Genomic DNA, 17,604 nt, shown 5'->3' on the forward strand with positions numbered 1-17,604 from the left:
ATGGACTGCAGCCTACCACGCTCCTCCGTCCATGGGATTTTCCAGGCAAGAGTACTGGAGAGAGGTGCCACTGCCTTCTTCTTCCCTGGCTCTAACAGTCTCCTATTCTCCATTCTGCTATCTTGATTCTAAAATGCAAACCTGATCACATCACTAGCAAAATTAAAATGCTACAACTGTTTGCCACTGCTTTCAGGGTAAAATTCAAAGACCTTAGAATAAACATACACCTTTCAGGACCATGTTCTTGACTCCCTCTCCAGTTTTATTTATCACTTCCTCATAAATGCTCACCTATAAGAAACGACTTTCAGGCCCACCAATTTTGCCATGCTCACTTTTATTCCCATACTCGAGAATGAGAATAAGAGCTTTCATTTAACTAATTACTGCAACTTCAGAGTTTAGCACCTTTGGGGAAAATTTTTCTCCATATTCCCGATCCCCACTCCCAAATTAGCTCAAGTACCTATTCAATCTGTTCTCCTACCACCCGATAGTTACCTTTACTACAGTTTTTATTATACAGAATTGCAAATGCATGTGCTCAATGAAGGGCTTCTTTGCTGGCTCAGTGGTAAAGAATCTGTCTGCAATGCAGGAGCCACTGGGTCGGGAAGATCCCCTGGAGAAGGAAATGGCAATCCACTCTGGTATTCTTGCCTGGGAAATCCCATGGGCAGAAGAGCCAGGCAGGCTGCAGTCCATGGGGTTGCAAAAAGTTGGACATGATTTAGCAAAGAGTTGGAATGACTGTTAGCTGAATAAACTTCTCCCAGCCATTTGCTGTGGATCCTCCAAAGCACACTAAATCATTTTATATACTTTCATAAATAAGAGATGATGGTTCACTACTCAAAAATCATAAAATGGCCTTTTGAGTAAAAATGGTAAACTGACCACTCCCATTTAGTGTCTCTCCCTCCTGGAACACTTATAAACGACTAGTAATGCAACACAAAAGTATGAACCACCAGCATACCTGAGAAAAAGGTTTCTATAACTTTTTAGAAAACAGAACGAGTTGTAAGAGTAAGAAGTGATGAGGCGTAAGAAGTGAAGGCAGAGAAAAATGAGGTTAGGAATATGCAGAAAGGAAGTTACACCTGGGAAAGATTCTGTCTTGCAGAATCCCTGAGAAGTTTTGATCCAAGAAACGATGAGTATAAAAAAGTAGAATGAATACAGGGGTTGAAATTAGAAATTAAAAGTGTGAATACCAAACATTCAATACCAACTCCTCTGCAATCCTGATGTGGCAGGTAAGGCACTATGCCCCAGGCAAAAAAATATGAGTTCTTCTCTAAAGAGTTACAGTATCCTGGCAAAAAGATTCCAGCCTTCTGACATTTAGGACTCCTCCCACCCTAACAGCCAGCTCCTTATCTACAGAGACTTTACTATACTTGGGATAAGTTCAGATAATTCCTATCTATGTACAGAGAGCTTTCCCAATCAATTTTTTCATACCTCATTCTTAAATATGAATAGACAGATATTATCTGATTTTTAAGAAAGTCAGAATCATAAAAGAGAAAAATCAAGTTAACTAGAGGAAGGAAAAAGACTCTAGATCTTCCAGAAAGCAGAACAAAAAGATCAAGGTTGATGAAACATGAAAAACGTAGAACACCTAGAGGATCAATCTAGGAGGTCTAACATTTGATTAATCAATTTCCAAGAAAAAGGAGATACAGAAATTATCTCAGAATTAAAGAATAACAGTCTTCAGGCTGAAAAAGCCCTCCAACTAACCCATAATGAATGCAAAACAAATCACCACCTGTAAATACATCATTGCAAAACATCAGAACATCACAAAAAATATCCTTAAACGCTTCCACAGAGAAAAATGATTCACCTACAAAGACCTTGCAAAGATTTCATAACAACATTAATGACAATGGACTAATGCTTTTTAAGCTGTGAGGGAAAATGATTTTCAACCAGCCAACCTATCAGAGCAAATGTAAAAACAGAATAAAGACATTTTAAAATAGAGAGACCCAGAAAAGTCACCCTTCACAAACTCTTCTTTTGGGAAATTAATAGAGGATATACTCCAGCAAAACAGGAGAGAAAACCAAGAAAAGAAGACATGGAAATTGGCAAATAGAGGCCTCAGCTCAGAAAAGCAGTAAAGAACAGTCCTAGGATGAGATCTAGAGACCTAACATAGAGCAGAAAAGAAGCTCTGATAGGAAGGTCTCTGGGGAAAAACACGGATTTGGAATATCTGATGGGATACAGAATCTAGAGACCAAAAAAAAAAAAAGCTAAAGGCAAACAATGCAAGAAAAACAGAAATTCTAGGAAAAAAATAAAAACTCTCTACTATAACCAGAGTTACTATAAGACCTTGTAGTGAACAATGTTCACACAGTTATGGTGAATGTTTTGCTTAGTAATTTTCAGCCTTTAAAGCAAAGAAGACTTAATTATAATTAGAGGGTGGAATGTAAATATTATCAACCCAGAAAATGTAAAAGTATAGTTTAGTGATGCTGAGAAACTGAAGGGACAGAAGAAAATAATGGGAAAGAATAGGAATGTTATTATTTTCATTTTACAAAGTGGGGAACCTAGAGTAAGTACTCAAAAAAATAGAAAATTTAGTATTTCTAATTACCGGATAATCCACAGATTTTAAAGTTATAATGATACTGGGAGAAGAGGGTAGGGAGGTGACTATAAGCTAAATCTTCATTTGTCACATGAAGAAGTTAACAGATATTGCCTTTTTTCTTTTATTTTTGGTCACGCCCCATAGTAGGTGGGGTCTTAGTTCCCCAAACCAGGGATCAAACCCATGTCCGCTGCAATGGAAGAATGGCATCTTAACCACTGGACTGCTAAAGTCCCAATGAATATTCTTATAAATCAAGAAAGAATAATATGAGTACATTATTCAGAAGTATAGAGGTAAATACCAGAAAAAACAGCTAAATGAGTTAAAAGAAACGGCATCTAAGAAGCGGGATTCGTTGGATATAAAGAATTATATACTGGGAATTCCCTGGGGGTCCGGTGGTTAGGACTCAGAGTTTTCACTCCCAAGGGCATGGGTTCAATACCTGGATAGGGAACTAAGATTCCAAAAGCTCCACAGTGTGGCCAAAAAAATAATAATAATTAAAGAACTATATACTTTAATAACCATGTGTGCATGCATGCTCAGTTGTGTCTGACTCCATGACCCCATGGACTGCATGTAGCCCACAGGCTCCATGGTCTATTTTCCAGGCAAGAACACTAGAGTTGGTTGTCATTTCCTCCTCCAGGGGATCTTCTTGACCCAGGGATTGAACCCATGTCTCCTGTATTGGCAGGCAGATTCTTTACCACTAGTGCCACCTGGAAAGCCCCTCTATAACCGTATATAGTGATTAAAACTAGAAAAAAAAAAAGTACAAAGCAGTTTCTTTCAGGAGCCATTACAGACGAATGTCCAAATGTCAATTCCTCTTCCAGCTGAGGTGGGGAAAAAGGGGGTCCTTAACTGAGTTGATGAAATTCAGTAACAACATTTCCATGTAGCTTTCTGGGTTAAAAAAAAGAAAGTATACATACTTCTGCCCAATTTTATATCCTGTAATAGTAACTTGGCACATAGCCACTGAAAAACTGAGACATAAGGCTTTAGCAAAGCTTAATGGTCTTTAGCATCAGAAAGACCTAGGTATTTTGTTTTTTAAGATTTATTTATTTGGCTGTCTCAGGTCTTAGTTGCAGCATGTGGGAATCTTCAGTTGCGATATGGAATTCTTATTTGTAGCATGTGGGATCTAGTTCCCTGACCAGGGATCGAACCCAGACCCCCCGCATGGGGAGCACAGAGTCTCAACCACTGTACCACCAAGGAAGTCCTCAGAAAGACCTCGGTCTTAATTCAGATGCCTTCACTTGTTAGCTATATTATGACCTTGTACAAGGTTACTAAGTAACTTCTTCATCTGTGAACTAGAGATAATAATGCTTATCCCTATAGAGTTACGTAACACCTATAAACAGTCACAGATATACAGACAGCAACCGACGTAAGACAGTACTAATCATTACTTACATTGGCCACCACTTTTACTTCTTTGTACTGTGCTTCATAGAAAATTCCAGCATTTTCCAGTGCTTCTGTTAACGAGGGCCCATTTTTCACCTGCTTATCCAGTCCATTCACGAATTCCTCCAGCTTGGCACTTGCCTCTTCAAATTCTTTGGAGAATTTCTTTCCACCTGTCTTATCTAAAATAACAAGAGGAAGTATTCTATAATATTCTTAGTCTCATAGTTACACCTTAAAGAAGCTTCCCTAAACCACACAAAAAAAATCAAACAGATTATTTAAATGTTTCATATGATCCTGCTAGATTGAAGTAAGAGTGCATCATGAAGGCACTTGTAATTAAGATAAAAGTTCAACTAAATGAAGTTTGCTGATTGCTTTAATTCACAAATCTGATGTCCCACTGCTACTTAGGAATAATGGAATGAGGCTCAATTCTATACACTTACACACCATTAAGTTTTTTTTATATATACCATTAACTTTTACACTATTATAATAAGATGTATCCCTTTGAGGAAGAAACAGAGGCTCAAAAAAATAAAGATAAAGTGACCTCTATGTGTATCATGCTTAGAAATTCTTTCCTATCTGAAGAAGATCCTTGGTAACTTGAAATCAGAAAAGTACCATGAATTGTTTTTCAACAACAGTGACATTACCAACTTTTACTTATTCTCCTAAGTACTTTTTGCCCAGTGATGCTGCACTATGGCCTTAGGTATAGATATAAATTTAGGCTCTGCATTTTCTTAGCTGTGGAACTTGGGCAAATTTCTTATCTCCTTATGAAGTCTCAGATTTCTTATGTACAAAGTGGAGGTTTTTAACATGCTTCTGGGTTGTTCGGAGGATTAAAGTAGATAATATATGTTCAATTTAAAGCATGGTACAAGAACAAAATAGGTACCACAACAAATAGTTTGGTAGCTATTTACTATTTCAAAAATATTTATCAAGAATTTATTACATACCAGGTATTGCTTTAGGAACTAGGATATTGGAAGAACAAATAAGGATAATTTCTACTTTCATGAGATTCACATTCTAATAAATCAATATGACTATTATTTATAATCTACAATGTAAGGGAAAGAAAGTGACTAATAGACTTTATGAGGTATTATAGTGACCTTATTTATTTGTTTGGGCTGTGCTGTTTGGCTTGCAGGATCTTGGTTACCTGACCAGTGGTCGAACCCAGGCCCACAGCAGTGAAAGCGCCATGTTCTAACCACTGAAATTGCCAGGGAGTTCCCTACAGTGACCTTACTGAAGAGTGAACACAAACCACATAATCATACACATGAAATACACCTCCGTCATAGCCTGATACATCAAGAAAGGACTAGAAGTGGGGAAAAGGATAGAATATGCTTATTAAAAAATTTTTTTTTAATTTTTCTCCAACTTAATGGAGATGTAAGTGGCATGTAACACTGTTCAAGGTGTACAATCTGAAGGCTAGGAATTTATTTATGAAACTGACATACATGAAATCACCACCTGGGAAACAGGTGCCACAATAGTTCTCTACAGCCTGAGGTTCTCTTTATGGAAGCAAGCAGGTTACTTGAAATGACACATCTGGAAAGAGAACCTGACTCATTCTATTTAGAAGGATGTAAGATTACCTTTTAAGCACTTGAGAGTTTCTGTGCTGCACACATCCACCCTCATGGTTGACAGCTGTTTTTCTTTCAGTTCTATCTGATCTTCTGAGCGCTTGTACAGCAACAGCTCTTCAATGAGGGCCTGAGACTGAACACAGACCAGGGTCATACTTCATTTATGAAATCATCCTCTCACTCTATCTTTCTACATCAAAGTAAAACATGACTAAAACCTAACAAAACCATGAGAAGCAAAAACCTTCATATTTCCTCATAATCAGGGATAGCAACATCAATTCTTATATCAAAACCATATTTTCAGTTATATACTTTAAAAGATCTTTTTCATGTTATTCAAAGTTAATTTATGGATATAAAGTTAAGATTGAAACAGGCAAAGATCCATTTATCTCTTCTTTCAATTTGAATTAGATAGTCTTATTATGTTAACTTTAAGCAAATTTTAATTTAATAGTTTCATAGGAAGAGGAACGCCTTCTTTGAGGTTTAATACAGACTTCAGCTGGCATACAGATAAAACTTTTGAGTTTTTGAGAGTTTCAATATGTTTAAAATATAATGGATGCATAATTCAATAAGAAGAAATCTTACAGGATGAACTATACATAAAACTATAACACAAAAGGGTTGGGTAACACTTTGGCACATGGGACATTATTCTGTAACTTACTCGAAATTCAGCAACTATCTTAGACTTGAGAGCGGCTTTTGGATTCGTGGATGCTGTTGAATGAAACAAAAGGTTATTTAAGAATATAGACAAAAAATGTTGACTAAGAAAATTTTCAGCTTTATAGTTGAGGGTATATATTCTTTGAATGTATGTCAAACATGCACATTTAAATCACAGTATAACTCTGAGAACATATAGTGGATATGTAAATTGAAAACTCCCAAGCATGGTCCGTCTAAAAATATGTAGATAGGTTTAACCTACTTACCTCCAACATACCCTGTAAGTCTGAAGTCCTAGAATTACTGACTTGGAGATACATGAAGTATCTTTCTGCCTATTCTGACTGAGTGTAACAGGATCTTAACACCTCAAATTAAGAGTGTCCAGGAGCAGGACATCCAATTAATTCTGATCACTGGCTGAAGAAAATTTACTTCCAAGCATCAACTCTGTTCCTATGTATTTAGTTTTAGATTTGCTTTTTCTGCTGACTCAATTCAAAGCAAAAACAGGCCGGAAAAGTTCTAGGTACAATACTACTGTGGCTGAACTTTGGCTGAAATGACGACTCTTGCTGTTCCTAAGCATGCAACTTATGACCAAAAGGATGTGTGAAAGGACTCCCTTAATCATGATGAATATCACATGCTTGCTGGAGCAAAACCATCCCAAGCGTCTTGTTTCACCTCCCAATTCTGTCTTTTACCTCGTTCCCTCCACACCTTCAAATCTTTCTCAATACTCCTCAGTCTGGCCCAGAGCAGCCTATCACATGCAGTATTCCACTCCCATGGTCTCATGCTGGGTAAACCTGATAGACACAGCAGGAGCTCCTGTTAAGAGAATGGCTTCTGGCCAGGATTGGAGGCCCATGTCTAATCTGGTAGAGTATCTCCCCAAATCTGAAGGGTTTCATGGCTCCCACAGAATGCTTCTTAATGCCTAGTCTCCTCTTCAGCTCTGTTGTTTAATGCCAGCTGCCTCTAACTTCATATAGCTTTGAACCTTAAAGTTACCCTGGGGACTATCATGTGTTTTTTTCTTCTTCCAATCCCCCAACTACTCTTGAATCTTCACACATTTAAACCCTTTTTCTGTATTTCCTTTGTTTAAAGGTAGTTTTATTTTTATTTTTTTAAAGAAGTAACTCCATGATGGCTTGGTTAGTGTAAGTCACTGGGAGCCTCCCAGGCCTGGAAAACACAGGCTTGCCCATGGTTTATGCCAGGTACGATGTCAAATGGTCTACATTTTCTTCTGCTCCAAAAAGAGGAGGTAATTTATATTAGTTGAGATTTTGTTCCTTACTTTGTGATTTCTTCCACTGCTTATTCGGTTGTTTGTTCAGATTTTCTTTCAGCTGCTTCTGAGTTTTGAAAGTGGTACCTGGAAAACATTTCAGTTTTGCAATCTGGCGTTATGGGAAGCTGTTCTGTCTGTCCACTTCAGTGTCAAAGTTGAAAAAAGGCAATCCGAGACTGTGTGTTGTTTTTTTCTTTCCTTTTCTTTTATTTTTATAGAAAGATAAAAATACCCACCAGATCTAAGAAGCTGTCAAATAAACATGATTTCTGTATCACAGAAATAACTAATTTGGAGAAGAATAGGGTAGGAAGTTTAAAAACACTAGGTAACTCATTCAAATGAAGAATTTAACAGCTTCTTAGAAGATGCTATTTTTAAAGCAAATTTCTAGTCAAATAACAGTCATGGTATCAGATATCATCAACTTCTACTCACTGACTTTATTACACGAATCTAATACATAGAAACTAAATAATTTAAAAAACACCTGTATAAAACTTACTGCAAATCTAAATCAAGAGAGACTGAAGAATACCAACATATGATTAATGTATCAAATAATTCAGTGAAAACTGAAACGTTGTCTAAAAATTCTCCCAAAAGTAAGAGGACAGGGCAGTAATTATTGAACACAAAAGATGAATAGTTTAAAGCACTCAAAGTAAAACAAATGCAGAAAATTAATTAAGGATCATCACTTAATATGCTTGCCTTTTCTTAGTCAAAAAAATCAAAATTCAACCCTCTCCAAACCATCCTACTTAAATTAATGCAAACAGATTTGTACAGTTATTTAATTTTAAACAAATAGGGCCATATCCCAAACTTGTCTTTCATTAATAAGCAAAAGGACTAGATCTGTAAAATACATATAATTTTAAAGACTGAATAATGACTTAATCTTTCTTTACAGAGAGAAAGGATACTTACTCAAAGCTTCTCTTAATGCCATAATCATTTCTTCTGGGTATACATTTCTATCTTCCCAGATTTTAAAGATTCGTTCTACAGATTTAGAGACAGATGGATCCCTGAGAAGAAAGAAAAAGTGAGACACAAAAATGTTAAATTTGCGTCTCAAACTAGAAATCTGAAAATAAAGCTGTCAACAAAATTATTTTCCAGGGACTTACCTCATGGTCCAGTGGTTAAGAATCCACCTGCTAACGCATGGGAAACGGAAACTGAAAGTGAAAGTCGCTCAGTTGTATCCAGCTCTTTCTGACCCCGTGGACTCTACAGTCCATTGAATTCTCCAGGCCAGAATACTGGTTGGGTAGCCTTTCCCTTCTCCAGGGGATCTTCCCAACCCAGGGATCGAACCCAGGTATCCCACACTGCAGGCAGATTCTTTACCAGCTGAGCCACCAGGGAAGCCCAATGCAGGAAAACAGAGTTCCATCCTTGGTCTGGGAACTAAGATCCCACATGCTGTGGGGCATCTAAGCCCACATGCCCTAGAGCCCTGCTCTGCAACAAGAGAAGTCACTGCAAGGAGCAGGCCGCGTACCACTTCTAGAGTAGTTCTCACCCACTGCAACTACAGAAAGATAGTGCACAGCAATGAAGACCCTGTGTGCCACAACGAACACCCAGCACAGCCAAAAATAAATAAAAATTAATTTAAAAATTATTTTCCAAATGTCTTTTCATGTTTATTTTAAAACACTTTTTTCTGATGTCTAGGGCTAAAATCTTTAAAAAAGTCTTGTTCAACACTTTTTATTGGTAACATAAATGAGGTTATGGATGACATACTGAACTTTAATACTGGTTTATAAGTTTCATGAGTACCTTATATTTCTATGTCTGTATACATTCATGAGCATACTCATAATCAAAGTTTAATTTTCCATCCATCACCATACAGCTGACTCCCTTTATCCATTTCATACTTTACCACCTTCCCACGCTGGTAACCACTAGTTGGTCCTCTGTATCTATGTGTGTGTTTGGTTATTTATTTTTAATTTTTAAAACACATTCGATATCTGAGTGAAAACGTAAGGTACCTCTTTCTTTACCTGACTTATTAGCATAATATCCTCAAGGTCCATTTGTGTTATCACAAATGGCAAGATTTCATTTTTTAAATTTTATTTTTGACAGGAAATAGCATTTATTGGTGAGCATGATTAAGGAGGGGACAGCGCTGATGCTTGTGTGCAGTGCCCACCATCTATCCAGGGGACCACGATTAGGGATGGATTGACCCCACAGCCGTCTGGCATTTATTGGCGAGCGTGATTAAGGAGGGGACAGCGCTGATGCTCGTGTGCAGGCCCCTGGACAGATGGCGGGCCCTGCACAGAGCATCACGCTGTCCCCTCCAGCATACCTGTCTGGAGTCTATCAGCTCCAGCGCAAGACAACATCTTGTTGATGTGGATGACATGAAAGGGGTGGAGCTGCACTCCGGATGTGAAAACCAGCTCTGCCACAGCTTTTCACTATGTACTTGTTGGCACAAATACGGGCAGCCTCCACGGCTTCAGAGAGCTGATCATACTCATCTGACACCATGTGGCCACAGAGTGGGAACTCATCCACTTTGGCCTTCTTACGCCCCAAGCCAAAGATGCGGATCTTAGCATTAGGGATACCTCGGCAGAAGCGGGACTTTGGGTACAGCTTGTTCTTACAATACTGGTAACACCAGGCGGGACGGCGGCCCATGGCGACACCAGTATCTTCAGTGGCACGCCGAAGGGAAAGAGATCATCTTTTTTTTAAATGGTTGAGTGGTACTCCATTTTGTGTGTGTGTGCGTGTGTGTGTGTGTATATATATATATATATATATCTCTCTCACATTTTTCTTTATCCATTCAACCATCAATGGACACTTACGATGTTTTCATATCTTAGCTATTGTAAATAATGCTGTGATGGACATAGGGGTGCATAAATCTTTTCCAATCAGTACTTTTGTATTCTTGGTATAAATACTCAGACCATACGGCAGTTTTATTCTTAATTTTTTAAGGAATCTCCATACTGTTTTCCACAGTGGCTGCATGGATTTACACTCCCACCAGCAGTGTATGAGGATTCCATTTTTTTCAAACCCTCTCAAACACTTGTTATTTCATGCCTTTTTGAAAACAGTCATTCTAATAACTATCTCTCTGTGGTTTTTTAAATTTCTCTAACAATTTGTAATGTTCAACATCATCTGCCTATTGGCCATTTGTATATCATCTCTGGAAAAAATATCCATTCAGCTCCTCTGCTCATTTTTTAAAGCAAGTTATTGGTTTTTCTGTTGTTGAGTTGTGTGGGTTGTTTATATTTTGGGTATTAACCCCTTCTCAGATATTTGATTTGCAGATCTCTTCTCCCATTCAGTAGGCTATTGTTTCTGTTTTATTGATGGTTTTCCTTGTTGTATAGAAACTTTTTAGTTTGATGTAGTCCCATTTGTTTATTTTTCCTTTTGTACTGCTTGCCTGAGCAGACATATCCAGAAAAATAATGTTAAGACCAATGTCAGCATGTACAGCCTATGTTTTCTTCTAGGAGTTTTATGGTTTCAGATCTTACAATAAGTCTTTAATTCATTTTGAGTTAATTTTTGTGTACAGAATGAGTCCAGTGGCCTAGTTTAGCTTTTTTATGTTGCTCTGGTTTCTTACCCCACCATTTACTGAAGAGACTAGCTTTCCCCCATTGTATATTCTTTGCGTCTGTGCTGTAAATTAGTTGTACATAAATGCATAGATTTCTGGGCTTTCAATTCTGTTTCATTGATCAATTTATCTGTTTTTCTATCAACACCATGCTGGTTTTTGTTATTGTGGCTTTGTAGTATCATTTGATATCAGGGTGTGTGATGCTTATAGTTTTGTGTTCTTTTTTCTCAGTATTGCTTTGGCTATTCAGGTTCTTTTGTGGTTTCATATAAATTTTAGAATTTCTTTTCTATTTTGGTGGAAAATACCCTTTGGATTTTGATAGGGATTGCACTGAACCAATAGATTGCTTTAGGTAATATGAACACTTGACAATGTTAATTCTTTCAATCCATGAGCTTGAAATATCTTTCCATTTATTTGTGTCTTCAGTTATTTTCAACAATGTCTTATAGTTTTCAGTGCACAGGTCTTTCACCTCCTTGATTAAATTTATCCTAGGTATTTCATTCTTTTTTGTTGTGATTCTAAATGGGATTGCTTTTTCTCTTAATTTGCTTTTCTGCTATCTCATTGTTAAAACAGAAATGAAACTGATTTTTGTGTATTGATTCTGTATACTAAAACTTAACTGTATTTGTTTATTGTTTTGAATAGGCTTTTGGTAGAGTTTTTAGAATTTTCTCTATATAAAATTATGGCTTCCCTGGTGGCTCAACGGTAAAGAATCCGCCTGCAATGCAGGAGACAGTCAATCCCTGGGAAATTCCAAGGACAGAGGAACCTACTGGGCTACAGTCCACGAGATCACTAAAGAACTGGACATTTGATTAAGTGACTAAACAACTATAAAAATCATGTCACCCACAGATAGTGACAGTTATACTTCTTCTGTTCCAATACCTTTTATTTCTTTTTCCTGCCTAATTGCTCTGGTTAGAATTTCCAATACTATGTTGAATAAGAATGGCAAGAGTATACATCGTTGCTTTGTTCCTATTCTTAGAAAGACAGCTTTCATTTCGTCACCAGTGAGTATTATTTTAGTTGTGGATTTGTCATATACTGCCTATAATATTATGCTGAAAGATGTTCTTTCTGTACCCACTTTATTGAGAGTTTTTACAACTGGGTGTTAAATTTTGTCAAGTGCTTTTACTGCCTCTATTGAGATGATCATGCTTTTTAATTCTCCTTTTTGTTAATGTGATTATCATGTTGATTTACAGATGAACCACTCTTGCATCCTTGGAATATATCTCACACTGAATCATGGTGTATGATCCTTTTGATTTGGCTTCCTAATATATTTTTATTTAGGAAAAATTGAAGAAGAACTGATTTATAATGTTGCTTTAATTTCTGGTGTAAAGCAGTGTACTTTGGTTATACACACACACACATATATATTCTTTTTCCTATTCTTTTCCATTATAGGTTATTACAAGGTATCGAATATAGTTCCCTGTGCTATACAGTAGGACCTTGTTGTTTATCCATTTTCTATATAGTAGAGTCTATCTGTTAATCCCAACCTTCTTATTTATCCATTCCTTTTCCACCTTTGGTAACCATAAATTTGTTTTCTATACCTGTGAATCTGTTTTTATTTTGTAAATAAATTCATTGTATCATTTATAACTTCTATCTTCTTTATCCATTCATCTGCTGATGGACACTTAGGTGGCTTCCATGTCTTGGCTGTGGTAAACAGTGCTGCTATGAACACTGGGGAATATGTATCTTTTAATATTTAAGGAACTTCTATACTGTTCTCCATAGTAGCTGCACCAATTTACAGTTCCACTAACACTATAGGAGGGTTCCTTTTTCTCCACACTTTCTCCAGCATTTATTATTTGTAGACTTCTTGATGATGACCAGTTCTGTGTGAGGTGATTCTTCACTATTGTTTTGACTTGCATTTCTCTAATACAGTGATGTTGAGTATCTTTTCAGGTGCCTGTTAGCCATCTGGATGTTGTCCTTGGAGAAAACACAATTTTAAGTGTTCTGTCCATTGTTCAATAGTTTTTTTTTTTTTTAATTGAGCTGAATGAGCTATATTCTGGAAAATAAACCCTTGTCAGTCACATTACTTGCAAATACTTTCTCCCAGTCCATAAGTTGTCTTTTCTTTTTGTTAATGGTTTCCTTTGCTGTGCGAAAGCTTCTGACCTTAATTACACCCCATTTGTTTAGTTTTGCTTTTATTTTCTTTCGCCTTGGGATATTGACTAAAGAAAACATTTATGTCAGAGAATGTTTTGTCTATGTTTTCTTAAAGTTTTATGGTGTCAAGTCTTCCTCTTTAAGTCATTTTAATGTCTTTTGCGGGGGGCTGGGAAGGGTTAATAGTTGTATTACATGGGCTTAATCGTCCTGTGGCATGTGCCATCTTCTTGGACCAGAGATCAAACCTGTGTCACCTGCATCAGCAGATGGATTCTTAACCACTGGACCACCAGGAAAGCCCATTAATCATTTTTTAAATGTATAACTCAGTGGCATTCATTATATCCACAAAGTTGTACAATCACCAAACCTATTTCCAAAAATTTTCATTGCCCTAAACAAACTTTGTACCCATTAAACAATTAACTCATTACTCCTTCCCTTCAACTCCTGACAACTTCTAATCTACTCTCTGTCTCTATGGATTTACCTAATCAAGACATTTTATAAAAATGGAACCATACAACTTGTTCTTTTGTGCCTAGCTTATGTCAGCATGTTTTCAAGGTTCATTCATGCATACTATGTATCAGATATGATACTATGTATCAATCATTTTTTACAAAATCGTGGTAAAACAAACATAAAATTTACCATCTTAACCACTTTAAGAGCACAGCTCAGTAATATTATGTGCATTTACACTGCCATGCAATCAACCTCTACAACTGTTCAGACTGAAAAACTGAAATTCTATATCCATTAAATAAGATCTCCCTATTTTCACTACAAACCACAACTGTACCTTCTGTTTCTATGAATTTGACCACTGCAGTTATTTCATATAAACACAGTCATACAATAGTTGTGCTTTTATGATTGGTTTCATTCAGCATAATGTCTTGTAAGAGTCATCTATGTTGTAACGTGTGTCAGAATTGTTTCCTTTTTAAGGTTAAATGATACTCTGTTTTATATATATATCATATTTTATCTGCTAATCTGAAAATCTGGCTGGTTCCTTCTTCTGGTTATTGTAAATAGTGCTATTATGAACATGGGTGTACAAATATCCATTTGATTTCCTGCTTTCACTTCTTTTTTTGTATATAATCAGGAATAGATTTGCTGGATCATATAGTAATTCTATGTTTAACTTTTTGAAGAACCATCAAACTGTTTTTCCATAGCAGCTGCACCATTTATACTTTCCTACAAAAGTGTAGAAGTTTTTCCCATCCTAACATTTGTTATTCTCTAGTTTTGTTTTTAAATTACAGTCATTCTAGTTGGTGTGAACTCTTTGGCTGCTTTTAAAATCTTTTTTGGTAATTTCATTAAAATGGATGACTAGGTGTAACTTTTTTAAAATTTATCCTGCTTAGTATATGTTGTGCTTCCTATTGTTTGAAGATTCATGTTTTACTTTGTTTCTGGTTTTTTTTTTTTTTTTTTTAAATCACTTTCAGAGCATTCTCAGCCATTACCGCTCTCAAAGAACTCAGAAATGCTCTCCTTCTGGATTCTCATTTGATTTTCATTAGGCCTCTCATTCTAATCTCCATTTTGCCACTTCCTTCTCTCTACTGTTGCATTCTAATTTCTTCAGAACTATTTTTTAGCTTAATCTTTTTCTTTTCTAGAATTCCTACTGGTTCTTTTGTCCAAGTATTTTATCCATTGTTCATTTTATTCCATTTAATCTTCTTTTAACATCTTTTATGATTGTCTTAAATGCCCTGTCTGATAATTCAAATATCTGAAGCTCTGTGAAGGAATCTAATCTGCTGATTCTCCTTGCGGTGCTTTGCTTCCCAATGTACTTGGCAACCTTTGACTGTCAGCACATATTTTTTTGTTTGATCTATGAGATTCTTGGTGAACTAAGTAGGAAATGTGTTCCTTAAGAACAAACCTATACTGGAAGCCAGGGGTATTTATGACTCAAGACCTCTTTATTCCCTCTCCACAGCCCAGGTCACATGGTATTAGCAAGCTAGGCATACTAATTAATGTCAGCTCTGCCATTCTAATATGTCCACTGTTGCTGGTTCGGCTTATATTTTGTCAAGAATGTGACTGCTTTATAAAAAAGAACCCTTTAGAATAGATGGCTGGCCATTCAGCCAGAAGTCGTCATAATTATTTGTAAATGTCTGTTTGCAGAGGTTGTAACATTTATTGTTGCTTCTTCAGCACCTACAAAGTGTTCACTAAATAGTAAATGAATGAATGACAACTAGACTTTGTCATTTTCAAACACAACTATTCATTATGAAGTCCCAACAGCTATTCACCAAAATCCTCAAGTAAAATATGCTGGAGAAACAGCAATTGCTAGAAAATCATATAAATAAGACTAGGGTAAAATATAGTAAACAAAGCACAAGAAGGGGAAACTAGACATTTTAGTTCTGGTTTTACTAAGAAGTCTTTAGGGAACTAGATTTCTTCATTTGTAAAATTATTTTTACTAGATAATTTGTTAGGTTTAAAATTCTTGGCTAGATTTGTTTTTCATTTATATGAACATAGAACTCTCAAACTCCCACAATATAACCATCTCTTGAATTTACAAATTCAACTAAAACAAAATCCAGAATAGCAGTTTTACTTACTTTGTGATTCTAGACCTCTATTTCAGCCATTACTGATCACAACCTCAATTTCTACAGAACATACAACTACTAACACATACACATCATAAAATAATTAAATATAAACTTTGCTGTTTGACTTGTAACAAAAAAATTGACTGATTTGCATAATTGACTGATTTGCATAATTGCTAGGATGCTGAATAGATGCTTTGTATACTAACAACCCTTGCCTTAGACCACTTTTAAAACAAAAAAATATAAATTATTTCAAAGCACAAAGCTGATGGAGAGTGTAAGAAGAGGTGCCCAGCTATCAGTTAAAATAAACAGAATTATGAAATTTCCTGGCAGTCCAGTGGTTAGGACTCCAAGGGCCCAGGTTCAAGCCCTGGTTGGGGAACCGGGATCTCACAAGCCTTGTGGCCAAAACCCAACAACAAACATGAACACAAAACCAAACAACTAACCAGAACCAAACAGTATAATCTTGTGCCTCACTCAGGGGAATATCTTTTCTTTATCAACATCTTATTGCTGGAACATCATCACAGTAATGTGCTGTATCTTGAAGCTTCTTAATAAATATTTGCCAACTGACCAAACAGAAGACCAAATAATGGGGTCAACTCAAGGAGCAGGTAGTCAACACTTAGTCAGAATCCACCTTCCAATCTAGGGAACTCGGGTGCGATGCCTGGTCAGGGAACTAAGATCCCACATGCTGCAGGGCTACTAAGCCCACACACGCAACAGGAGAAGCCCACGAGCCCCAACTACGGAGCCCTTGCTCTGCAACAGGAAGCCTGCATACGCCGTGACAAACACCAGAGCAGCCAAATAAAAATAAAAAAACGCACTGCTCTGTATAGCCTAAATAACCCCCACTTATAAAAATGAATCTTTTTTATTTGCCTATAACATGTTTTCCCTAGTGTGTCACTTGTCCTTAATTTTAGGGTGTCTTCTATAATATATTTTCATTTTGATGTAATTAAATTTATACTTTTCTTTATTATCTGTTCTTTGGGTCTTAAGAGCTTTCTAAACTAACCCTTACAGTCAGGAAAATATTCTTTGTCTTTTAACATTTTAAAGTTTTGTTTTATATATCAGAGTAATTCATTTGGAATATGCTTTTGTGTGCGGTATTGGGAAACATTTAACATTTAATTTTATTTATTCCACACAGAAAGCCCATGTCCCAGAATCACTTATTGAAGACCTCATCTTTCCCCCAAAGAACTGCAATGCGACTTTTACCATTTACAGAGGTCCCATATAGGTATGGGTCCAGGTGTGGGATCTCTGTTTTGTTCCTTAAATCTATTTGTCTATCCTTGTATTAATATCATCCTCTTTTAATTACTGTACCAAATAATAATTATTTTTTCCCTATATCAGGTTTTTATTGAGAATAATTTCATTTTTTTATTCATCACTTTGTCCAAAATACAGGTCATGAAATCATTATAGGCAGAGCTATTTCAGCCATCCCATCATCCCTCCACACACAATATCACTAA

At 36.4% G+C, this 17,604-nt stretch overlaps 1 protein-coding gene and 1 pseudogene across 6 annotated transcripts in view; both read right to left on the reverse strand.

The window, feature by feature from the left end:
• Positions 1-17,604, reverse strand: part of RPRD2 (regulation of nuclear pre-mRNA domain containing 2) — a 92,216-nt gene that overhangs the window by 25,954 nt on the left and 48,658 nt on the right. For 3 of the 6 annotated variants that reach the window (XM_040230750.1, XM_040230752.1, XM_040230754.1), the window contains exons 3-7: positions 8,606-8,706; positions 7,679-7,756; positions 6,365-6,417; positions 5,695-5,821; positions 4,064-4,239 (exon numbers count right to left, since the gene is read on the reverse strand). In XM_040230750.1, coding sequence (XP_040086684.1) covers positions 4,064-4,239; positions 5,695-5,821; positions 6,365-6,417; positions 7,679-7,756; positions 8,606-8,706 — 535 coding nt within the window. The remainder of the gene's footprint in view (positions 1-4,063; positions 4,240-5,694; positions 5,822-6,364; positions 6,418-7,678; positions 7,757-8,605; positions 8,707-17,604) is intronic. The other 3 variants (XM_040230751.1, XM_040230753.1, XM_040230755.1) reach the window with 1 other exon arrangement.
• LOC120855940 lies at positions 9,984-11,586 on the reverse strand (annotated as a pseudogene).

Source organism: Oryx dammah, unplaced genomic scaffold (genome assembly GCF_014754425.2).
Source record: "Oryx dammah isolate SB20612 unplaced genomic scaffold, SCBI_Odam_1.1 HiC_scaffold_28, whole genome shotgun sequence".
Classification (NCBI taxonomy): Eukaryota; Metazoa; Chordata; class Mammalia; order Artiodactyla; family Bovidae; genus Oryx; species Oryx dammah.